This window comes from Phascolarctos cinereus, unplaced genomic scaffold (assembly GCF_003287225.1).
Source record: "Phascolarctos cinereus isolate Bilbo 61053 unplaced genomic scaffold, phaCin_HiC Scaffold_726;HRSCAF=1367, whole genome shotgun sequence".
Taxonomy (NCBI): domain Eukaryota; kingdom Metazoa; phylum Chordata; class Mammalia; order Diprotodontia; family Phascolarctidae; genus Phascolarctos; species Phascolarctos cinereus.
In genome coordinates this window covers 34,614,671-34,640,883 of record NW_027556098.1, presented here as the reverse complement: position 1 = coordinate 34,640,883, position 26,213 = coordinate 34,614,671, and the positions used below count along the sequence as shown (strand labels likewise).

Here is a 26,213-nt window from a genome sequence, read left to right as displayed (position 1 = left end):
TTTATTTCTACTTTATCCTCTGGTTCTAAGATATCTGGGCAGTTTTCCTTTAGAATTTTTTTTTTTGAAGTACGATATCTAGGTCCTTTTCTGTTCATGGCTTTTAAGTAGTCCAATGATTTTTAAATTGTCTCTCCTTAATCTATTTTCTAGGTCAGTTGTTTTTCCTATGAGATATTTCACATTTCTTCTAATTTTTAAGTGTTTTGATTTTGTTTTATTATTTCTTGATGAATCATGAAGTCATTAGCTTTCATTTGGCCAATTCTAATTTTTAAGGAGTCTCTTCAGTAAGGTTTTTGTGACTCTTTTAGAAAGCTGTTAATTTTCTTTTCATAACTTTCTTGCAAAGCTCTCATTTTTTTTCCCTCTTCTACTCTCATTTGGTTTTTAAGAAGATTTTTTGGGTTTGTTTGTTTTTAATTGCTCTCTTTAACTCTGGTAAAAATTCTTGTTGGGTGTACGTCCAATCTGCATTTTTCTTTGAGGCTTTGCTTCTAGCTATTTTCAAATTGTTGTCTTCTATGTTTGTATCTTGAGCTTCCCTGTCATCATTTGTGGTTGTTCAGTCATTTTTTAATCATATTGGACTCTTCATGACCTTTTTGGGGTTTTCTTGGCAAAAATGTTGGAGTGGCTTGCCTCTTCCTTCTCCAACTTCTTGTACAGATGAGGAAACTAAGGCGAATAGAGTTAAGTGACTTGCCCAGGGCCACACAGTTAGGAAGTGTCTGAGGCCACATTTGAACTCAGGAAGATTAGCCCAGCACTCTATCCACTGCATCACCTCAGTGCCTTCTCTATCACCATAGTAGTTCAGGTTCTTTTTTTTTTTTTTTTTTGCTCAGTCTTCCAGCCTATTTCTTGACTTTGGGCTTTATGTCAGTATTGGGCTCTGCCCGCTTCTGGGGAGTGGAGGAATGTCTGGTTTGAGCTTCTCTCTTTTTATGTCTTTTTGCTGTTTTCATAGCATAATCTTGGGGCCTGCAAATTTTGGGTGCTTCCAGGGTGGTGTGATCTGCGTAAAGGTTTGTTCAGAGCCATTTTGTCCTGAGCTCTGAAAGTTCCTGCCTGAGTTTGGGTCTGTTGGATTGTGTGTTGTCAAATTGCAATAGACCACTACTGGGCTCAATTATTGTTAGCCCACTGGGAAGTTCTGTAGATTCAGAGAGACTAAACTGCTTGGTTTCCTGTCCTAGTTATTCCACTGAAGGCTTATGTGTGGGGCTAAAGGTTAAAACTGAGCCCCTCTTTTGCTCTTGGGCTCAGAGCCACACAGCTAAGTTTTAGGGACTTGTTCCTTGTTACATACACAGTGAGGGCCTCTCTTGCTAATAGTCAATAGGCCTGTTCCTCTTCCCAGCACTGGTTTTAGGGTTCCCTGGGATCTCTTTCTGCCCCAGTGCTTTCAACTCTAGTGTTCAGTCTCAGCCCTTTTATCATCCTTACCTTCCAGAACGCATCCTCCCCCCACGGCTACCTCTGTTCACTGCTTCTACTGCCACTGCATTGTGCTTCTGGCTAGCTCCCACCCCAGTGTCCACAGACCTTTCTGTCTATCTTCCTAAGCTGCACTGGACTGGAAAAATAATTTACTGTGACTTTTTCTTGGCTTCCATGATCAGTATTCCATTTAGCACGTTTTCTAGGTTGTTGTAGGGGAAGTTGTTGGGGGAGCTGGGGAAATAAATGCTATTATTATTCTGTCATCTTGACTCTATCTCTAGGCAGCTTTATTTAATGATTTCTTGAAATACAATGTCCAGGGTTTTTGTTTTGTTTTGTTTTTCCCTGAGGGGGTCACGGTTTTCAGGGAGTCTGATTCTTAAATTCTCTTCTCCACATGTTTTCCATGTCAGTTCTTTCTGATAGCAGATATTTTACATTTTCTGTTTTTTTTTTCAATCTTTTGACATTGTTCTAATATTTCTTGTTGTCTCATGGAATCATTGAGTTCTTTTTGTTCCATTTTGTTTGTCAAGGAGTCCATTACCAGAATGATGTTTTTTTATCCTCTGTTCCATGTTATTTATCCTCTTTTCAATTCCCACTCTCCTTCCCTGTCCAAGCTTTTATTTGAATTACAATTTCAGTTTTATTCTTAAATTAATTTCTTCCAGCAATTCTTGGAACAATTGTGGCAAGGTAAATTATTTTCTCTTACTCCTCTTGTACTTTGTGACAGACTCAGGCTTTGCTATCTGCAACATTATTGTATGGAGTAGGCAGGTCCTATTTGGTCCTCTCTTCTCTGTAGTCTGGATGCGGATGTCACTGTAATTCTGGATGGGTGACTGGCAGTAGATCCCACCTATTGCCTTAATTCCTTGCTTCTATGTTAGTCTTCTTGTGGCTATATGAGGACATGCTGTCCTCAACCTGTCTCTGTCTCTCTATCCTTATACAGTCCCTGCCAGGCCACAGTTACATACTGGAGATCTTGCTTTGACTTAGGTCTCACTGTCACTGCTACACCCTAGGTAAATTCAGGTAGAAAAACATAAGGATAAGAAAGGTCAGCTTTGTTTAAATCCACAGAAACCATTTTGAGGACACTGGTATGGGAATTGTGCCTTTAAAGATTTAGTTAACTTACTCATGCATGTACTGGTGTTGATTTATGCAGGCCTGAGCACATTTCTTTATGCTACATTCTGATGTTAGTTTGGCAGCCTTGGAATCAGTTCTGCACCAGCAGAATGATGGATACAAAAAAAACCTGTTTCATTCTCCAGTAAGAGGACTTAATGGACTTTGTAAGCTTTACATAAACTGGATTTATTGACTTTGAAGTGGGCCATCACTGAAAAATTTAAAAGCCATGTATATGGAGCTAATTTTCAAGTATGGACAGTTAATAATTCAGTAGCTGTATTTTGACCATTAGCTAGTTGGATGCTGCCTGCCAGAGATGGTTAGCAGCAGTAGTTAAGAGTTCTATCATACCATCAACCAGGAAAGACTAATATGGATGAAGATGTCCTAGGCCTCATGACACTGAAGTTATGGTGATAACTATAGAAGGTGTGAAGGCAGTATGCCTCAGTTTGAGATTCAGTCAATCCAAGAAACCAGTTTGCAATAAGATAGAACAGATGCATGGTGAAACAATGCAAGAAATAGGATAAATAACAAAGCACCCTGAGACCAAACCCCTGTGGATAATGAAAACCTACCCGAACACATTCCTCAGTGATTAACAACAGACTCCTTGTTCATATCTCCCTATCTTAGTGACTCTGAAACCCCAGCTGACATCATGCAAACCCTATTCTCCATCTCCCACCGACTGATCCTTTATTGCCATGCCCTCAATGCACCTCTCTCCAGTTGCCTACCGCTTACATTGTGCTTGCTTAAATGTCTGTTCTGTATGTAACAAACTTGTTTTCATCTTAAATCTTTTCCTTTTGTGTTTCTTCTGTCTTCTAGCTCTCGCCAAGACCTGGCTCCCTCCTGATGACATAACCTTCCTTTCCAGTGCTGACTGCCCTTTTACTCATTCCCCTCTCCCCCTACTCAGTGGTCAAGGTCAAGGAGTTGAAATATTCCTTGTTCCTCATTGCCACTTTCAGGTTCTCCCTATACTACCATCACTTACTAATCTCTTCTCCTTTCAGATTCACTCAATCCATATCTATCACCCAATCAAAATCTTGGTAGCTGTTATCTACCAACTTCGAGGACATTCCCTCTTTCCTTAATGAGTTCAGTGCTTGGCTCACAGTCATTCTCTCTTTTTCAACAACTTCTCTCATACTAGGGGACTTTTAACATACATATTGATAATCTCTCAAACACCCTAATCTCACAGTTCAACTTCCTCATTTCATCCGCCACACAGCGATGGTCATACTTTTAATTTTGCCATCACCCACATATATACCACTTACATGTTTATAAACTCTGAAATTCTTTTATTGGATCATAATCTATTTTCATTCTACGTTTTCCTGTGCCTTGTAACCAGAGACCCCATTCTTCATTCACGTCATGACTTCCAATCTCTCAACTTCTTAGATCTTTTCCAAGTCATCACCATTATACTAGCTACATTTTCCATCCTTTTATATCTTGACCCTGTGTTAAGCCAGTTCAACTCTATACTGTCTTCTATTAAGTCCCTTGTCCCCTTATTGCATCACCAATCTTGCCTTGCAAAGCCTTAGCCTTGGATCACCTCTCCTCCCCTACCACCCCCCCCATCAGCAGCCATGCCACTGAATGAAGCTGGAGAAAATCATGAAACTATGCTGACTGAGTCAACTACAGTTTTATGCTGCACAATTTCCACTGAGCTCTCACTGCTGCATGACAGTCCTTTTATACCTCCCTAATTAATGCACTGTCCCCCTTCCACAACTAATCTTCCAAACCTTTTCATTTCTCCTCAAACTTCCCATGGCTCTACGTACCTACCCACTCAACTGATAACCTTGTCTCATATTTTACTGAAAAATTGAGATTATTTTCTAAGACTTCCCTCTTCTCCCTTCCTCCCCATCTCATACAACCTAGATGCCTTCTTTGTCTCCTCCTTCACCCCTGGAACACACAATAGGATGGTTCTTCTTGTCTAGGTAAACCCCTCTACATGCACAAATAAATCTCATTCCATCATATCTTCTCCAGATTGCCTCCTCTATCATGCCCACTTACTCACTTATTCATTCTTTGCCTGTCTGCTGCTTGCTTCCCTACTGCCTACAAACATGTCCATACATCTTTGTTTATTTCTTATCTGAAACAGAAACACTCTGACGTACAGAGCTTCTGAGTAAAGTGATTTATTTGCAAGGGTAGCAATTGCAATCAAATTGGTTCTACTGACACTTCAGTGGTCAGAACAAATGGATGATTTACGGAGTTTATTTTTATAGTAAAAAGAAGGAGAACTTACAAGTCATGGAAAGTGACAAAAATCTCAAGAAACTTGTTATGAACATAATTCAATTCAACAAGGCAGGTCAGTTGACCAATGTACTTTTTAGGACTTTTTACATGCATATTTGTTGCTATTGCCAACTTTGAGGGTGGACATGTCAGGGGCATAATGGGAGTTTCCACAGTGGAACAACTATTAGATTTATCATTCTGTTTGGTTAGAACTTATGTCTATCATCCTGTCTTTCAAAGGGAGATTGCTTTAGCTAGAAGGTTCTGCAGCAGTATCATCTACAATTAATTTAAAGGAAATATAGATTCTGAGAGATGCAAAAAGAACTTACAGCCAAAGAAAGAGGAACTTATTCTTAGGAACTTAACTTTTAACAAAAATCTTCTAATATCTGACTTAATCTAGTGATTATTTTATTTCTACAAAGATATATGTGTACTCTAAATTATCAATAAGTAATAACTACTAATAGAGCCTTAATCCATCAATTCCTTCATCCTGTCTTCAAAAAACTCCACTGATCTATCTGTACCTGCTAGCTGTCATCCCATCTCTCTCGTCCTTTTTGTGGCTAAACCCTTAAGAAGGCTTGTTACAGTAGGGCCTTCCAGTTCTTTTCCTCTCACTTCTGTCTTAATGCTTCTGGCTTCTGGTTTATTCAACCAGAAGTGCTCCCTCTAAAATTACTAACAATCTCTTCATTGCTCAATCTGATGGCCTTTTTTCAACCCTCATCCTTCTTGGCTTCTCTGCAGCCATTATTGGTTACCCTTTTCTCCTGATACTCTCCTTTCTCAGTCTTTGTGACATTAGTCTCTCCTGGTCCTTTGCCTCCCTATCTGATTTAGACTCATCAGTCTGTTGAATCTTCATCCAGGTCGCCCAAGGCTCTTTACTGGGCCTTCTTCTTTCCTCTATCTATACTACTTCATTTGATGATCTCATCAGCTCCCATGGATTCAGTTTTCTTTTCTGCTGATGATTCACAAATTTACTTAATCAGCTGGAACCACTCTGCCAACTCCCAATCTGACATCTACAACTGTTGGACTTCTAAAATTAAATGTCCCCTGAGCGTCTTAGATTCAACATTTCCGAGCAGAATTCATTATTTTCCCCCCAACATTTTCTTCTTCCTAACTTTCTTGTTACTGTGGAGGGTACTACAATCCTCCTAGTTAACCCAGCTCACACCCCAACAGTCCCCTTGCCCCATATCCAACCTGTTGACCAGACCTGTCAATTTTACCTTGATAACATTTTTCACATACACCTCTTCTCCCCTCTGACACTGCCACCACCCTGGTTCAGGCCCTCATCACCTCTCACCTGGATTATTGCAATAGCCTGTTGGTTGGTTTCTCCTATTCTGGTCCATCCTCCATTCAGCTGTCAAACTGATCTTAAAGCACAGGTCTGATGTTATCTCCTACTCCAGTGCTTCCCTATCATCTCCAGGATTAAGCATAAAATACTGTTTGGCATTCAAAGTCTTATATAACCTGTCCCCTCCCTTCACTATCAATCTTAGCAACCCCTTTCTTCAACCCCTCTGTGATCTAAGGACATTGGTTTCCTTGCTCTTCCTCAAACAGGAAATGCTCTCCTTTATCTCTGCCTCCTGGCTTCCCTGGCTTCCTTCAAGTTCCAATTGAAATCCCACCATCTATAGGTAACCTTTCCTGATCTGTCTTAATTCTAGTGCCTTTATTCTCTATTGCTTATTTCCAGTTTATCGGGTATATGGCTTGTTTGTACATAGTTGTTTGCAGGTTGTCTCCACCATTATTAAGAGTTTGAGCTCTTTGAGACAGGGACTGTCTTTTGCCTTTATATGCCCAGCACTTACATAATGCCTGGCACATAGTAGGACCTTAATAAATGTTTATTGACTGACAAATCGGAACATTAGAATATAAAAAGAATGGAAAAGAAACTAAATTTCTTATTATATAAAGTTCATTTTTAAAAATATGCATTATATTTTAAATGATAATAACAAAATTGCCTTGCTTGTCTGTGCTACATTCTGAATTTTCTATAGAGTATTAACATTTTTTTCACTGATACTCATTTTTTTTCTTCTTTTTTTCCATCACTATCCACCAACCTGTCCCAATCCCCTCAACAGAAGCCTTCCTGCTTGTAACAAATAAATATATCAAGGCAAAAAAAAAATCCAGTTCTAAATTTCTGATCTCATAAACACAGTAGTCCTCTCAGAATAACTCTTCTCCTGTACCTCTTGTTCATTGTCTGCCATCAGGTTGGTAATATGTTTCTTCATTAGTCTTCTTAAGTTATGATAGGCCTACTGCAAATTGTTTCCTTTACATTATTGTAGGATAATAAGATCATGGATTTAGAGCCAAAAGGGACCTTAGAGGCCATTGGCTATATCACCCTCATTTTACACATGATGAAACTGAAGCATAGGGAAGATAAATGATTTGCCTGGGACCAGTGTATAAATTGTTCACCTGGTTCTGCTCATTTGTTTTGTTTCAGGTCATGTAATAGTTTCCAGGTATCTCTAAATCCATCATGTTTGTGATTCCATCCATTGCAAAAAATATTCCATCACATTCATATGCCATAATTTGTTTAGCCATTCAGAAACTGATGAACAGCCCCTTCATTTCTACTTCTTTTCTGTACATAAAGTGCTGCTACAAATATTTTTGTTTATATAAGCCCTTTATGTCTTTTGCCTTCCTTGTAGCAATATTTCTACTAGTGGTATTACTTACTGGTTATGCATGGTTTAGTGATGCTTGGGTCCTAAATTACTTTCCAGAATGGGTTGGCCAGTTTACAGTTCCGCCAACAGTACATTAGTGTTCCTGTCCTCCCAAAGTCCTTTTATTAATTGTCATGTTCCTCTTTTGTCATCTTTGCCAATCAGAATGTTAATTTAAATCTCCAAATTGTTTTAATTTGCATTTCTCTTAATAGTGATTTAGAACATTTTTATCAGATTGTTGAGAGCTTAGAGAGCTCTCTTCTCATACCTCTTCTTTGGGGCTATGCTTGTTCTTTGTTATTTTGTACATTTTTTATTCTTATTTTTTGCACTTCTGATTTTTGTGGTGGTTCTTTACGTTTATATTGTTGTGGCTAGTGGATATCATATTTTATTGACTTTGCTTCACTACATTGGACTGTGTTTCTTTATGTTTATCATATTCATTGTTTCTGACAGCACAATAAATTTTCATTACATTCATGTACTACGTACGGTTTGTTTAGTTATTCCCCAGTCAATGTGCATCTACTTGTTTTCTAGTTTTTTTTCTTTTTTACAACAAAAAGTGCTGCTCCATCAACAATGCATTAATGTGCCTGTCTTTCTGTCCCTCAACACTGATTATTCTTGTCTTTTCTCATCTTTGCCAATTCTCTTGGTGCGAGGTGAAACCTCAGAGTTGTTTTAATATACATTTTTATTGTTTATTTGGAGCAATTTTTTTTCATACTCCCTGTTGATAGTTTGGTTTTCTTTCTTTGAGAAATGTCTGTTTGTATCCTTTGATCAGTTATCTATTGAGGAATGGTTATCACTCATATTTTTGAACTAGTTTCTTAAATGTCTTGCATATGAGACCTTTACCAGAGAATCCTTACAAAGATTTTTTCTCAATTATCTCTTCTTCTAATTTTAGCTAAGTTGTTTTTATTTGTACAAAATCTTTTCAATTTTATAATACTCAAAATTGTTCATTTTATCTTGAATGACCCTTCCTACCCCTTGTCTGGTCAGGGATATAGCTTAACCTATATCTTCTGTCTTCCCCTATCCATTGTTGCAAAAGTTACTCCTTCCTTACTGCTCTGACTTTTATTTATGCCTACCTAGGTCACACATGTATTTGGAACTTATTATGGCATATGTTGTGAGATGTTGGTCTAAACCTCAATTCTGCCAGGCTCCTTTCCAGTTTTCACAGTAGTTCTTGTTGAATTACCTCATTATTTGTGGTCTTTGGATTTCTGTGACTATTTAGTCTACTTCTTCATGGCCCATATCTCAGACATCCTATAGGACTGCAACACCTGTATGTCCTGCTTCTTGCCTCTGTGTTCCCTCTTTTCTTCTCCCGTTCTGTCTGTCTCTCTGCCTGGCTGGCTGTCATCTACAGAGACAATGGGGAACTTTCTGTCAGTGAACACCCAAAACTTTGACTACAACATTTGATATAGTAGTCCTATGTAATTATACACAAATGCATTTCTCTTTTAATGAGGTTCCTTTTTTTTAAAGCAGTTTGTGTACCCAAATTGATTAGGCCTTTTTTTAAGTGTTGAAGAGAGTAGAAAGAAGTTTTAAAATAAATCTTATTTAACATTACTTTTTTTTTTTAAGGAAAGGACAATTTCAGGCATGAAGAATATCATTGCTGAAATGGAACAGGCGTCAAGGTAATTCTCAGTTAGTATTTTGGAAAAGTCACAAAGTTTTATAGACTTGACAAATGACCAATTGTATTATTATTTTTTATATTGTAATTGTCTCTGAAATTGTGTAGAACATGAAATTTTACATTTACTTTTTCAAACTTTGTCACATCCATCTCTATAAACTCAAGTGTTTACTTTTCAGTATTGTCTTTTTTTTAAATTGTTTTTCTGCATCAGTAAAATGCTTTTAATGTCCCTGTTTGACTTGTAAAATAGACAATCAACTGAAGCTCTTATCATGTGTGAACAAGACATTTCCAGAATGCGTAGACAACTGGATGAAACAAGTGATGAGCTTGCTCAGATTGCTAGAGAAAGAGAGGCCTTGGCTCGTGACAATGATAAACTCCAAGAGTCAGTCTCTAGAATTAAGCAGGAAAACCAGGTATTTTTGCTGATAGAATCCTTTTTGTAAATGCAAATTTACAATTTTTATCTTAATTGCAAATGAGGTATAGGTTATAATTAGATAAATTAGGATTAAGAAAATGCAGGTTGGTTTAGACCTCTGCTCATAGCTAAACTCCACTTAATTTTCAATGAAAGCCAGAAGATGTGACGTGAATGGCAATGAACTATTGTTTTCTGTTGAAAAATAAGAAACAAAATACTGTAAGGTAGGACACTCAGATGTTTTAGTAAATGGAGATCCTCTTTTAATGAAAGGAAAGAAAAATATTGTGATGCTTTAAGAGCAATTCTACTGAAAGGTAGAGGTATTGGCTAGACTGTATTTTTAGGTCCTTTCTAGCCTAACTCTATATTTGAACATTTATTTTATTTTTTTGTTGTGTGTAGTTCATTTTATGTATCTTCATCTTATTGTAAGATTTTCTTGCTTCTCTTATTCTTAATGTCAGCCAATTACTTCTGCAGTTTGTGCCTGTATTATTAAACATTTCTTCTTCTATATTGTCATTTTCTGCCAATTTTTGTATCTAGTTGAAAGATGATTTCTTCATCTTTAGTATTCACTTTTATAGTTCCCTCATCACTGTATGTTTTTTTTTACTTGGCATTAGCTGTAATTTAATGTGATTTTTCTCACAAATTTTATGCTTTGAAAAGGCATAAATTTTTTTTGTGATGGTTACATAAACAGCCATCAAGATACATCAATATACTAATTACATAATGTTTTCTCTTTGTATTTAGTATATATTTATAAAACAAAAAGGTACGAATTTATAGGGCCTTTCTAAATTATCTTTTTTATATTCTGATAAGATAGGTAGACAAAAATCAAGCGATTGCATTTCTGAAAAATGCTTTTTGTTTTGTTTTGTTTGAAACAGGTATTATCCAAAAAATTGACCGAAAATCAAACAGAGCTTAGTGATTTAAAACAGAAGAGCCATGACTCTAACAGTGATGTTAGCAAGCTGAAATCTTTACTAAAGGCTGAAGTATGTATATGTATTTTTTTTTTTTGCTTTTAATTATCATGGTATTTAAATAAGAGTTTTTGATAGAGGTGAATTAAATCAAAGTTACATCTAGTAAAAGGTGATCATGACATTTTGAACACATCTGTAATATTTAGTGTTCAAGGGCAATAACAATAATAACTGAAAGTGGATTTATTATAGCTTTAGAATTTCATCATCAGTATCATCATAATAATGACGAAAAGGTAACACTTGATATATGTATAATAGTGCTTCACAGACGTGTTATCATTTGATCCTCACAAAAATGCTTTGAGACAAATGTTGTTATCCTCATTTTGCAGATGAAGAAACTAAGATTTGGAGAGTAAGTAACTTATTTCATGGTTACTCACCTGGTAAATGTAGGAGGCAGAATCTGAAGCCTTGTCTCCCCTGTATACAAGTGTAAAGCTTTCCACTATGCTATACTGCTTTTTGAGGATCTAGTAAGATGACTCAAGATGGCTTCATACTGAAGAAATTCTCTTTTACAGTCTTGGAGGAAGTAAACTAATAATTTCTAATCCACCCCCCAACAGAAAGTAGAACCATTGTAATTGGAAAATATTGGTCAGGGCTGCCTAACCATTTTGTGGATCACATTGCCCTACTTGTTCTGGAATGATTGGTCTCTGTCGTAAGTTTTGTAATATGACTGCTTATCTAAAATAGTCTAATAGTGAATGCATTATAAGATAGCTGGCCAAAAGGGAATCCTGGGTCTATCAATGAACTCATATGGAGGGCGTTTTCTATAGAGTGAAAAAGAAGAGATCATAGTTGGCTGGGTCCCAGCTTGAGTGTAAGCCTATACCTGCTAGCAAGTAGTCTGTGCTCTCTGTGACAGAGAGAGGGATCCAGGGAGTGACTGACTGCACCCAAGGAGTCATTTACTCAAGTCTGACAGACTCTGGGACGTAGAGCCACTGCATCCCCTCCTCCGTTCTACCATACAAAGGGCTCAAAATTGACAGGCCTGGCTCCCTTGAGAGTTGGAAGTGGTGACATTTTTAGTTTCAAAGTTGTTTCTACAGACAAGAAAAGACTCTCATTGTCTGTAACAACAAATCAGAAATTGATTTTTCTGTTCTATGGACATCAGTTTCAAAGAAGTGGAGGGGACAGGGATCACCTCCGTCTTTTTTCTTCCATTTTCGTGGAACCACTTGACTATGGCTGTGTTCATTAGGACTCGCGTGTCATATACGTCTATTCCAGGTAAATATAAGAGCAACTTGAAAATTACTGGACTGGACAAATTTGAACAAGGACAGTGGATGTAGGTATATATCCACTGGAAAAAGTCATGCCCCAAAACATAAAATATATTTACTAGATTGATACAGCTACATAGCATCCCACAATAACAGTACTTTAATTTTTTATTACAAATTTCTTTTGCTTACCTTGTTTAATGATTTCTTAATATTAGTTAGTCAAGAATTACTTTGGGGGCCCTTACTATATGCTTATCACTGTGATAAGTATTATGGGAAAACTACAAAAGACACGCCCTCTGTCTGCATTAATAATACTAGCTGATGGATTTATTACATTTTAAGGTTTGTAAAACAATTTACATATATTATCTAATTGTATCCTCACAACAACCTTGTGAGGTATATACCCTTTTATTATCCCCATTTTATGTATTAAAAAATGAGGTTGATATATATTAAATGATTTGCTCAAGGTCAGAAAGCTAGTGTGTCTGAAGTGCTATTCAAACCCAAGTCTTCCTGACTCCAAGTCTCCTGCTTTATCCACGGTACTCAAAACAGGGCCACCAGTTATAGGTAAAGTGATTACAATATATGTTATGTTTTGAGGGACACCTAAAGATCCTTCTCATAAATATCGTGGTTGTCTAAATAGACTTGGTTGTTTAAGCTTCCATCATTAGAGATTCAGTCCTTTAAAACTGTGTCTTTAAGAGCCTGTTGTTAAATTATGAAAATTCTTTTTAACCAACTTGATATTTGATAGTATTTAGAAATAGCATTATAAGTCATTCTCAACTATCATAAATAGTTGATATTTATAATAATGAACTTATACACATTAATCATACAATTATCAGTTTAATAAATTTAATATAAATTCAGTTATGAGATAGGTGAGAGAATCGATACAGGTAAATTTTTGATAAGGATAGATGTATGGGTCTGAAATTTATTTTGGCATTGGGACCTGGATATGGGGCATCACGGTATGGGGAAGCTACAGCCTGGCAACAGCATGAATGTACTTAAGCCTTGGAAAAGGGACTAAAAAAGTGAAGGCAGAAGAGAGAATAATATTGAAGTTAGGTGAGTAGAGCCCTAAAGGGCAACTTTTCCTTCTTAACAATTTGGACTAGGAGTTTATAGTCTTATAGGAAAGTAAACTTATTTACATTGTCATTTAGAAAATAAGACAGTTTAAGATAAAGTATTAAATATTATGGCACAGATAGTGAGTGAGTACAATAGGTATTCAGAGAATAGAGAGATTAATATGGTATAGAGTCATTAGAAAAGATGCAATATGTATATAGATAGATAGATAGATACTTGGATGGATGGATAGATACCTTCTGATACCTAGGAGCAGCATGTGTAATGAGATAGAACTTTGTCCAGGGAACTAATTTGGGGCACTTTGATATAAAGATATCTTTATTAGATCTCGCCTCCAGAGTAACAAAAACATGTGTTAAATGTTTTTTGTTTAGTATTTTACAGTGCTAAAGGATTTTCATAATAATAAGGAAGATGCAGCTAGATATTGTATGAAAAGGGAATTTTATTATGCTAGATTTAGCCTTTAAAATATCAGTTACAGTTAATATTTGAAAACTCATCTCATGATTTCATTGTTTTACTTTAACTGAGAATATTTATATGGAACATAAAACAAGGAAATTGACTGAAAAGGTAGAGAGATAATGAGCCTAGCCATTACAAGAATAGCAGAAATTATACATCTGCTCTCTGACAGACATAATGGGAAATAAAACCTGGACCTCAGAAACTTTACTGTGCTCAAGTGGCTAGTTTACTGTGTACACTGTAAGAGTTCAACTCAACAAATGTTTGCTGATTTTTACAGACATAGCTGAAAAATTTCTCAGAGGAGAAAATCTGACTCAAAACCACAAGGTGGAAGTATTACACAGAATGTCATGTATTCTGTTTCTCCTTCATTCTTCCTAGAACTCCAGATGTTAGGATCATCAGAAGAGAGCCATAGATAAGAGAGAGAATATCCAAAGTTTGGGATATTTTCTTAAGTTTAGATTCCTTTCTAAGGAAATAGATTGCTATTACTGTTACCTCAAATATCACCCAATTGTTAGTATGATTATTCCACTTACGTATTTTAAAATAATATAATAATGTCTGGTTTTTATTTTGTATAGCTGCTTTCCTTCCCCTCTGCCCTGAGAAATAGACCCAATTTCCATCAGTCCCTTCATTATAAAGTTTTAAATATTCAAATACTGCTTCTGCCTTTTGTACCTGATAGGTTTGCTTCTTCAGCAGTTATCTTTATTGTCATATTTAATTCTTGGCTTCCAAGCAAAAATTGAGAAAGGTCCTATGACTGTGGATAGTAGTAAATCATGAAAATAGGGCATGAAGCCAGAACTAGAAGAGTCAAGTGGAGTTGTGAACAGAATATCTGGAATGCTAAGAAACTAGATATCAAGAAAATAATATCTAACACATAGTACTTTTAAGGTTTGCAAAACACTCTTACATATATGTTAATTATCTCATTTCATATTATAACAATACTATAAGGTAGGTGCTATTATTATCCCCAGTTTACAGATGAGGAAACTGAGGCTGAAAAGATTAAATGACTTCCCTAAGGTCACACAGCTACTGAATGTCTAAGGCAGGATTTGAATTCAGACTCACTCCAAGTACATGTTCTATCCACTACATCACCTTGAAGCTGTCTGCTACACCAAAGGTAATTTGACAACTGTACAATTTCTAGAGATTAAGTCAAGGTAATCTGACAAGGAACTAAAACCAGAGAATTACACAGGTGCCAAAATTCAAAGCAAGATCAGAACAAATAAGGACCAGAAAACACAATATGGTAAGAGGGGATTAAGCTGGTTGAAAAGCTATGTTCTAGGAGAAACTCACATAACTGGACTAATGATAGCTTGGCAAATAGGCAGTTTTAGAGAATTAATAAAACACCATCTACTATCCCTACTTGAACAATAACTTTAGCCCTTAACACTTCTATTACCAGAGGTCTAGAGATCAAAGGAACTGTGTGAATAAATTGTAGAGTTTGAAGTGTTTATGTTCCTGCTTGAAGGCAAGATGATTTCCCACAAGATAGATAGATAAATAGACAGACAGACAGACAGACAGGTGGGTGGATGGATGACCAAGTGCAAGTTGTCCTCTTTACAGAACTCATGGAATGAATTCCTACTCTATTGTATAGAATGAAGAGCTTTTAAATAGGAATAAAGAAAAGATCCAGGAAGGGAACCTACCAGTGCTATTAGGAAGAAATAAAAATATTCTAAAGAGCCAGGGGGGTAGGAGATGAGGCAAAGAGTCAAAATCAGTGTTAAGTAGTTGGTGGATGTAAGACATGAAAGAAAGAGAAAAAGAAATTTTACACCCCTAGAATTATAGGATAGATATGAGGCTCTTTTCATATGGTGTCGATAAGCATCTCACTTCACAGAATGAGAAAACTCCATTGATATCAATCCCTAAGAAGAAACTGGTTACTGATCCCAAGAAAAAGATGTCATGGTGATTAATGTCCTCTTCATGAAAGTGTACATGAGTGGCTATAGAGACCTGATATGACCAATTGAAGGGTTTCTGTCTTCCTGGAATATGTATCTAGGACATGGTGGGAGACCCTGTTGAGCCTTTCACTTCTGCTGACCATTATCCAGCTTTGGTGATTAATGTTCCAGAAGAAACCTGAAAATAATTTGAAGGGACTATGGAATCCAGGCCAGGAAACTGTGAAGGAATTTGGGGATACAGGTGATGTTTTCATCATCCTTATTTACATTTGGGGGCCTGGGGAAGGAACAACCACATGAGTAATGTTAGTGGTTAAATAAAGTGTCACCTAACAATTGTTTGGTTTTCTAGAGCTTGGTTTAAGGAAAGAAAGTAAAGGGATTTTAGCAAGAGATGGTGTATATCTTATATGGAGAGAGAAGAACATATTTGCCTGAAGACTTGCTCATCTGATCAAGATACAGGGCTAATAAATGGTGAAAGGATTTAAATTGAAAATATAGGAGAGGGAGAAAAACTCCACATGTGAAATTATAAAAAAGATATTTGAGCAATGGGTATGACAGGAAGAATAGTGGTAGAAGACATTTCTCATAATTAATAGGAGAAAACTGTAAAGACGAATAGGAATACAGCACTAATGGTTACGGCCTAATATTTTTATAAACCATTGTGTCATTGTGGATTCATTTCTTTTGTGACCTCCATGTGCCAGTCTGTCATTAAAGAGAATACCATGCAAGGAGTTAGACTTGAGCCCAGCAAACTCTCAAGTCTGTTAATGATACTAAATGTCTACACTCACTTTCTTTGCTCTTGATTGATGCTAGTTTATCCTTGACTTTTTTCTCAACCTCATTTCCAGCTTCTGTCTATGGCAGTGCTCTAAGGAGACATTGGCTTTCCATGATATTTTGATTTGATCTTTTTTGATGTGTTTCTTTAGATCTTCCAATCTTATCTGTGACTTAGTACTTCATCTTCTCCTGATAAATGATTCTTGGTTCCTTCTTTCTTACAGTACATAACTGTTTACAATCATTGTATCTATTGCTGGGATGGTAACTCCCAAATGACTACCATGAGGTGATCATATGTGACAATATTCCTGTGCTGCATTGTGCAGCACAGTTCTAAGAAAACAAAATATTTCTCTTCAGGGCTAACTAGGGTAAAGTAGAATGTGTTCATTTGTCAAGTATCTTCAACACTAGATGGGTTAAAACCTGGGATGATTAGGAATTTTTTTTAATGCATTTGTCATGTAATAGAAAGAACACTGGACTTAGAATAGAAAAAATGCTGGAGGAAACAATTCCTTGTTGAACTAGGTAATATCCTTATTATGAGATCTACAATCTCTGTAAGTAAATAGAGCAGACTAATCAGCCTATATTTCTCCTCTTAACATTTCACTGGGTAGGTCAAGAAGCTTTGAAGATTTTTTCCCTTATTTTGTCTTCTAAAGAGTCTATATGCTCAAGACTATGGTTCAGTTGGAGGGTCTTTATTCTGATGTGTTTCTTGAAATAGGCTGCCCAATGAACCACCTCATATATTTCCCTTCGCAAAAGAACTCTGGCTAGTGTTTCAATAAAGCTTTTAGAATGGAGAAGTTCTAGACAGGATATAAAATGGTTTCATAATAGATCATGTCAGGTCTAAAGCCAGTAATGGATTTGGATTGAGGCAGCATTACTGGACCAGTTCATAGAGAGGTTGATACATACCATATATGACAGGTTGACCTTAGTTGCTGAGACAGACACCCTCCCCCAAATAATTTAGCAATAGCTGCTAATGGAGGGACAGTTTTTTGTAGGATGTAATAATTCCATTTGTTTACACAACACACTGAAACTTCCACCTGCACTTTTCCTGGAGAAATAACAGGTTGATTTTTAAAAAAAATATTAGCTTCCCAGTTTATTGTAACTATAGTTGTAAGTTAAATTAATGTATTCTGTTAAACTTCTTAATTCTATTAGTGTGTTGTGACTGTTTCATGTTTAGCATGTCTGTGTAAGAATAAACCACCTCTTCTCTTAAAAAAAGATGTCAGTTTGTGACGTAGTCAACAAAAATAATAGTCCCATCTTTGGTTGCATTGAGAAACAGTGTACAGAATAAGAACAGACCACAACTGTAGCACTGTTCAGTTCTCCCATGGGAGATAGTTTCTACTTAGCTCCAGAAATAGTGGGTGGAAGTTACAAAGGAAACTGTAGGCTAGACGAAAGGAAAGGCTTTCTAACAATTAGAGCTATACAAGAGGGATTCAGCATGCTGTATCTGCTGATTTGGCATTCAACTTCACAATATGTCGCTCATCCTTTCCCTTATCTCTCCTCATGAGAGTATCATCTTTGTTGAGGCCCTTATCGCCTCCTGCCAGGAGTATTACAAGAAACTCCCAATTGGTCTCTCAGTTTCCATTCTCGTTTTCCAGTACATCCACAAAGCTGCCAAATTGATATTCCTTAAACATCAATAGGTCTGACCATCTCACTCTCTTGTTTAATAAAGTCTAGTAGCTCTCTTGCCTCCAGGACGAAATACAAACTTCTGTTCAGTGTTTAAGGCCCTTCATAATCTTACTCCAAACTGCTTTTAAGCACTCATTATACATAGCTTTCCTTCATACATTCTATGTCCAACCAAACTTATTTTTCTTTGTACATGAGATTCTATCGCCCCATGCCTAGAAGGAACTCCCTTCTTACCTCCACCTTTTGGAATCCCAAGCTTCCTTCAAAATTCAACTCAAATAGGGAATCTATATGGATTCCCCCAGTTGCTACTATCTATTATCCCTTGCCAGAAATTATTTGCCATTTTTTTCCCTTTTTAGGCACTAGGGGTTAAGTGACTTGCCCAGGGTCACACAGCTAGTAAGTGTCAAGTGTTTGGTCTGAGTCTGGATTTGAACTCAAGTCCTCCTGACTTCAGGGCCAGTGCTTTATCCACTGTGCCACCTAACTGCCCCTTATTTGCCATTTTTTGTATCTTGGTGGTGACATGCATGTTTTTCCTCTCTTCCCCACTAAAATGTAAGTTCTTGATTTCAGGAACTATTTCATTTTTGTCTTTGTATTCCCAACACCTACTCTGCCTGGCACATAGTAGGTGCTTCATATTTAGTTAGTTGAATTAATGAGCTCCTTCCTGTAGTCTTTAAGCAGAGATTAGACAGCTATTTGTTTGAGATGTTGAGTTAGAACAGATAATCTCTGAGACCCCTTCCCCATTTGAGAGTCTGGTTCTTTAAGTTTGTGAGCTGGTGTCATTTGAGAGTCTGATACTGGGAATAATGAAAAGCCAGGCTCGATCAGAGGCTGGGTCCATAATGGTGGAGCAGGACTCAGGAGCATTCAACTTGTCAGTCCAGGTTGACTGTTACGAACTGAGATACCTGGGGCAACAAAGAGTGAGAAAGTATACATTCATGGTAGATGCCATGCTGACAAGTGGACAGCCCATAAACTTAAAAGTCCTCTAGAGAATTTTAGGCTTTTCCAACTCCTATAGCCACTTTTTTCCCTTTTGGCACTATTCTCATCAATTTGTTGAGGAATGGAATTTCTTTTCAGCAGTGCACAGCCAACAAAAAATGCTTTTAGGCAACTGAAACAGCCCCACCTTAACTGACCATATAGTATAGCAGTCAATGCCTCTGACCTTGTGATAGGAGCATCCTTTCATAGCTCGATCTTTGATCCACCTTGTCCCACTTGTGTGCTTATTGTTCTCAAGCTTCAATCTGCTAGGCAGAGCCATGTGGTTCAGGAAAAGTCTACTGAGAAAGACCTGGAGAGAAAGCTTAACATCTAATCCTCACCCAGACCAGTCAGTGGACTTTTAAGCACTTTTGGTGAGCTTTCGGTACCAGTGCTAGATCTGACAGGTATTGTTCTTTAGCCACTTCATTCTTTCAACTTTCCTGTACCTATGGGCTCCAGACTGGTGGGCCAATGACTTGGCCAGGAAAACTAGGTAGTAAGCCAACTAGTCAGCTTTATGGGATGTCTTGAAAATTGAGAACTTTACCACCACCCTTCCTCCATCAGATGGGGTTACCTAAGCCTCTTTTTATAGCCAACTGCCCTTTGAGAAAGCTCTGACCTCACCCTAGAAAGGGACTCAGTAGCAGATAGCTTTCTCTATTTCATTTGGGCCCCAAGAAAAGGCCAAATGTAAGCTCTGCGCTTGTGCCCACTATAATCCAGCTGCCAGGCATTTTTGACTATTCAAAATGTATATATATGGTCACCTCTGATTTCTGGTCATCACACATCTTTCATTTCTCACCCAGGGAAGCTACTCCTTTGGCCTTCTCTGTCATACCCCTAGGAACCTCATCATCTTGCAAGATTAAATCAGATCAGCTGTGGTATTCCCACCTCATTAGTATCCTCTACCTCTAAGAGTCCTTTGAATGAAGGGTAGAGAAAAGAGCTCCTCCCCAAACCTCCATTTAAGGGGATCCTCCAGGCTAGCCATCTCCTCATTTCCTACCTACATTGACTTCTATATCATAAACTTTCCATCCCCACCCTCCACTTTTTTTGACTTCATTTTACATGTTATCTTCTCTCATTAGATTGTAGTCTCCTTGAGGGAGAGACTCTATTTTCTGTATTTGTAACCCTAGCACTTAGCAGTATCTGACACACAGTAGATGCTTAATAAGTGTCTATTGACTGACTGGCATCTAGAAGGGCGTTAGTTTCTGCTTCCATTTGCATGAAGTTTATACCTCAAAGTGAGGGATTCCATAAGGAAGTTAGCAGATCTATTGCAGTCTCTATAAGCACTAGACCTTCTGTGATGTTAAGGACTGTTGACCTGTCTCATGGACAATTCATCGTTCTAGTCAAGGTAGATATACTAACAAATATAGCACAGTTCAGTTTTGTTCTTGTTCTGTTGACACCAAGGCAGCAGGCCTGTTTTTCCAAGATAGCTTCATGATCTTGACTCCAGTTGGGGTCCTTAGTTTACTACTCTTTAGTACCCTTCACTTACCATTCCTAGACCAGCAGACAGACCAGATATACTAAACACTGAAGCATTACCTTTGGTACATTATTTCATACCTCAAAAGAACTACTTTATACTACTACCCATTGCTTAATTTTGTGACAACTTTTTATATTCATGTACAAAGAACATTCATTTCCTTTTTCAACCACTACTCCTAATTTCTCCTGGCCAATGTATCTCCTATTAAGACTGTGAACTCCTTGAAAGCTTTTGCCTTTCTTTGTATCCCCCCTTGCTTAGCACAGTACCTGGCACATAGAAAGCACTTAATAAATCTTTATTGACCAGCTGACTAAATGATGACCACTATGGGATGATTACAACTATTTTGGTTAATTAAAGGATTCCCAGACAGATCTCTAGGCCATATTTCAGATAGCTAAAGTCACTCTTCATAAGGAGTAGTTGACAGGGACTGGATCACCAGAAAACCACACTAACAAATCATATGTTTTCTGCAAGCAACTTCAGCTATAACCATTCATCCAAGAAATTAGAGGGTCAATTCTGTAGCTTCTTCTGTTCATCCAAGTTGTATGCCGTTTCACCTATAACTCTGTACTTGGTTCCAAGTGCATTATTTTCTATGTCTTATTGTTCTTTATTGTGTTGTACACATTTGGTTACCAGCTTCCACTTACTTCTGATCGTTCTAAGTCTTGATCAGTAAAAAGGAAAAAGTTGTAGTGAAAGCTTGTTAAAGCTACTTAAAGCTGTAATCATCCAACCTCTGGACCCTGAGCCCAGAAGAAGTCCTCTCTGGTAGCTGTTAAAAGAAGGTTGCTTTGGAATGCATGTTCAGTGCAACAACTAATGAGATTCGTGGGCCACTCTGAACTGCTATGTTGGCTTAACTCTTGTAGCATTCTTTGGTTCTGAATCATCCTTGATTCATCCTGTTCTTCCTTAGTTTCATTCCTTTCAGTCTCCTCTACCATTTTTACTCAGCATTAACATTATATGATCACAGTTTCAACTGACACTGGATATATTTACTTGTTGAGAAGCTTATATAGGATAGTCATGCATGGAGTAAAACTAAAGGATCTCTCAAAGCACTTACTTGCAATGCCAAGATCCTCTGATCCTGCTTTAATAAAATTGTTGTGATGAAAGTATGTCATAAAACATTGTATAAATATCAGTTATTAGGAAATTAGGGAATGTGTACTTTCTAAAAATCAGAATAATTTTCAAAATATAAAAATAGCAGCTAGCATTTGTATAGAGCTTCAAGGTTCGTTAAGCACTTTATACAAATATCCTTTTAACAATCCTGGGAAGTAGGTGCTCTTATTATAGATTATACATTTACAGATTTTCTTTAGGTTTTTTGTTACATTTTAAGTTCAGAACTTTATTCATTGAATAAGTAGATTAGTCTTTGTCATTTTTATTGTGTTGGCTCTGTCCATCCATGAACAATTGATATTTCTCCAGTTATTTAAATCTGACATATTTGTATAAAAATGTTTTATTATTATGTTCATGTAGTTCCTGGATTTGTCTTGGCAGGTATATGCCTAGGTATTTTTATGATGTCTATGGTTATTTTAAATGGGGTATCTCTTACCATCTCTTATTGCAGGGTTTTGTTGGTGATATGCAGAAATGCTGATGATTTATGTGACTTTATTTTATATCCTGCTACTTTGCTAAAACTATTGTTTCATCTAAGTATTTAGTTGAATCTCTAGGATTTTCCACGTATATCATCATATTGTATGCAAAAAGAACAGTTTTATTCCCTCATTGCCTATTCTGATTCCTTCATTTCCTTTGACTCTCTTATAGCTATTGCTGGCATTCCAATACAATATTGGATACTATTGGTGATATTGGGCATCCTTGTTTCATTCCTGATCTTATTGGGAAGGCTTCTAGCTTATCCCCATTACAAATAATGTTTGTTGATGGTTTTAGGTATATGCTTCTTATTTTAATGAAAAATCCATTTATACATATGCTTACAAGTGTTTTTCTGCATCTATTTGTATAATAATATGATTTTTGGTATTTTTTTTGTTATTGATATAATCAATTATGTTAATAGTTTTCCTTATGTTAAACCATCGCTGAATTTCTCATATAAATCCCACTTGGTCACAGTGTATAATCTTTGTATATATAGTGTTGTAGTCTCTTAGGTAGTATTGTTTATTTAGGATTTTTGCATCCATATTCATTAGTGAAATCAGTCTATAATTTTATTTCTCTGTTTTTGCTCTTTCTAGTTTAGATATCAGTACCATATTTGTTTCATAAAAGGAGTTTGGCAGGATTCTTCCTTGCCTATTATTCCAGATAATTATTTAACATTGGAATTAGTTGATCTTTAAATGTTTGGTAGAATTCACTCATAAATCCATCTGGTCCTGATGCTTTTTTTCTTAGGAAGCTCATTTATGGCCTGTTTTATTTTCTTTTTCTAAAATATGTTTCTTTAGATATCCCATTTCCTCTTCTGTTAATCTGGGCAGTTTGTGTTTTTGTAAGTATTCTTCCATTTCACTTAAATTGTTAAATTTATTGGCATATAATTGGACAAATAACTGTTTTGATTTCATCTTCATTAGTGATATATTCACCCTTTTCATTTTTGATACTAGTGATATGGTTTTCTTCTCTTTTTTTAAATAATATTAACCAGTGGTTTATCTTTTTTTTTTCATAATACCAAGTCCTAATTTATTAATTGAACAAGTTTATTTTCTTACATTCAGTTTTATTAGCCTTACTTTTAATTTTTAGGATTTCCAATTTGGTGTTTAATTTTTAACTTATTCTTTTTCTATTTTTTAAAAGTTGCATACCCAATTTATTGGTCTGCTCTTTATCTATTTTATTGATGTAAGCATTTAGATATATAAATTTTCCTCTGATTACTGCTTTTGCTGTATCCCATAGGTTTTTGGTATGTTGTCTCATTATTATCATTCTCTTTAATAAAATTATTTGTTGTTTCTATGACTTGTTCATTATTTAGTCTCCAAATAATTTTTAATCTGTGTTTCTATGACCCCTTATTAAATATAATTTTATTGCATTATGATCTGAAAAGGATACATTTAGTATTTCTGCTTTTCAGCATTTAACTGTAAAGTTTTTATGCCCCAGTATATGGTCAATTTTTGTAAAGGTACCATGTACCATGAGGAAAAGATATATTCCTTTGTATTCCCATTCAATTCTCTCTAGATAGCTGTCATTTCTAGCTTATCTAAGATTCTATTTGTCTTCTTGACTTCTTTCTTATTTATTTTTTGGTTAGATTTATCTAGTTCTGAGAGGGGAAGTTTGAAGTCCCCTGTTATTACAGTTTTGCTATCTATTCACACCTGCAATTCATTTAGCTTTTCCTTTAAAAATTGTATGCTATAGCATTTGGTTCATATAGGTTTAGTATTAATATTACTTCATTATCTATGGTACCTTTTATCATGATATAGTTTCCCTGTTTATCTCTTTTAATTAAATCTACTTTAGCTTTAACTTTGTCTGCAATCATTATTATTACCTCTGCTTTTTTTTAAATTGGCTGAAGCATAATAAATTCTACTCCAACCCTTTATTTTTAGTCAATGTGAATCTCTCATTTTTAAATGTTTCTTGAAAACAATATATTGTCAGATTCTAGATTTTAATCCATTCTGCTATCCATTTCTGTTTTATGAATGAGTTCATCCCATTCACATTCAATGTTATAATTATTAGTTGTATATTTCCCTCCACCCTATTTCTATTCAGTCTTCATCTTTCTCTCTTTTTAACCTATCACTCCTCATATGTCTAATTTACTTCTGACCACTGCCTCCCTAATCCACACCCCTTCCAAGAATCCCCTCTCTCCTCTTCCCTTGCCCTCCCATTCCTTAACCTGCCCACCCTTGTAAGAGACCCTCTCTTATCCTCTCCCCTATTCTTCTGTTTCTTGATCTGCACATCCTTTTAATGGTCTTTCCCTTATCCTGTGCCTTCACCCTCCTATTTCTTTTTAAGTTAGGAAGACTTTTATATCTTTCTAGATGTATATGTTATTACCTCTTTAACCCAGTTCTGATGAAAATCGTGTGGTAACATTACCAGCCCTTCACTCCCTCCTGCCCTCTACAATTCTTCCATTCACACCTCATTTGTATGAGATAATTGCTCTATTTTACCTCTCCTAACCCAATTTTATTTTTTAGAATCATCCCATCATACTCAGCTCAACCCCAAGCATTCTGTCTATGACTGTTCTTTCAAACTGCCCTAGTAATGATAACTTTCCTTTTATTTTTTTTCTTTTTTGTGAGGCAGCTGGGGTTAGGTGACTTGCCCAAAGTTACACAGCTAGTGAGTGTTATGTGTCTGAGGCTGGATTTGAACTCTAGTTCTCCTGACTCCAGGGCCAGTGCTCTATCCACTGCACCACTTAGCTGCCCCTAATGATAACATTCTTAAGAGTTACAGATAACAATTTCAGTTTGACCTTGTTAAGTCCCTTATAACTGGCCTTTTGTGTATACCTTCCTATCTTTCTCCTGATTCTTATATGTCAAATTTTCTGTTCAGTTCTGGTCTTTCCTGACAAATACCTGAAAGTCCCTTAATTTGTTAAATACCCTTTCCACTCCCCCCACCCCCCCATGCAGGATTATACTCAGCTTTGCTTTTTGCTAAGTTATTCTTGGTTACAAACTCAGCTCCTTTGCTCTTCATTTTCCATGCCCTTCAGTCTTTTAAAGTAGAAGCTGCTAAATCTTGAGTTATCCTGAATGTGGCTCCATGCATAGGTTTCCAAAGTGGGTGATACTACCCCCTGGGGAGTGCTGAAATAACCTGAGGGAGTAGTAGTAGTTTGAAATGATGCAAATTTGAAAAAAAAAAGTGTTAGAAGGATTAAAGAAAGTGGATTTCCAGGGGGGCACTAAGTAATTTTTTTTGCAAAAGGGAGTGGTAAGCCAAATAATTTTGGGATCCTCTGCTCCGCAGTATTTAAATTGTTTCTTTCTAGTTGCTTGAGGCATTTTCTCCTTGACTTGAGAGCTTTGAAACTAAGTTTCTATGAGTTTTTATCTTGGGATCTCTTTCAGGAGGTGATCAGTGGATTTTTTTCAGTTTCTGTTTCACCCTAGTTTTAAAAATTCAGGGCCATTTTCTATAATAATTTCTTGAAGTATAGTGTCTAGACTCTTTTTTTGATCATAAGTTTTAGATAGTACAACAATTCTTATATTGTCTCTCCTTGATCTGTTCTCCAGATCAATTTTTCTAATGAGATATTTCACATTCTCATATTTTTTTTTCATGCTTTTGATTTTGTTTTATTATTTTTTGGTATCTTATGAAGTCACTAGCTTTCCTTTGCACAATTCTAATTTTTAAGGAGTTACTTTCTTCTGTAAGTCTTTGAATTTTTTTCTGATTGGTTGACTTTCTTTTCATAATTTTCTTGCATTACTCATTTCTTTTTTAAAATTTTTTCTTCAACTTCTCTTTGATTTTTAAATTCCTTTTTAAGCTCTTCCAAGAACTCTTTTTGGGCTTATGATTATTTTATGTTTCTCTTTGAAACAGAAGTAATTGTTCTGATTTCACTGTCTTCTGAGTTTGAACCCAGATCTT

The 26,213-nt window shown here is 36.3% G+C and overlaps 1 protein-coding gene across 8 annotated transcripts in view; it reads left to right on the top strand.

Moving 5' to 3' along the window:
• TSGA10 (testis specific 10) overlaps positions 1 to 26,213 on the top strand; it is a 97,562-nt gene that overhangs the window by 58,880 nt on the left and 12,469 nt on the right. For all 8 annotated transcript variants that reach the window (XR_013482793.1, XR_013482794.1, XM_078146375.1 and 5 more), the window contains exons 12-14: positions 9,261 to 9,316; positions 9,572 to 9,740; positions 10,651 to 10,761. Coding sequence is in view for 6 of the 8 variants with exons in the window: in XM_078146375.1 (XP_078002501.1) it covers positions 9,261 to 9,316; positions 9,572 to 9,740; positions 10,651 to 10,761 (336 nt within the window). In the remaining 2 variants the exon portion in view is untranslated. The remainder of the gene's footprint in view (positions 1 to 9,260; positions 9,317 to 9,571; positions 9,741 to 10,650; positions 10,762 to 26,213) is intronic.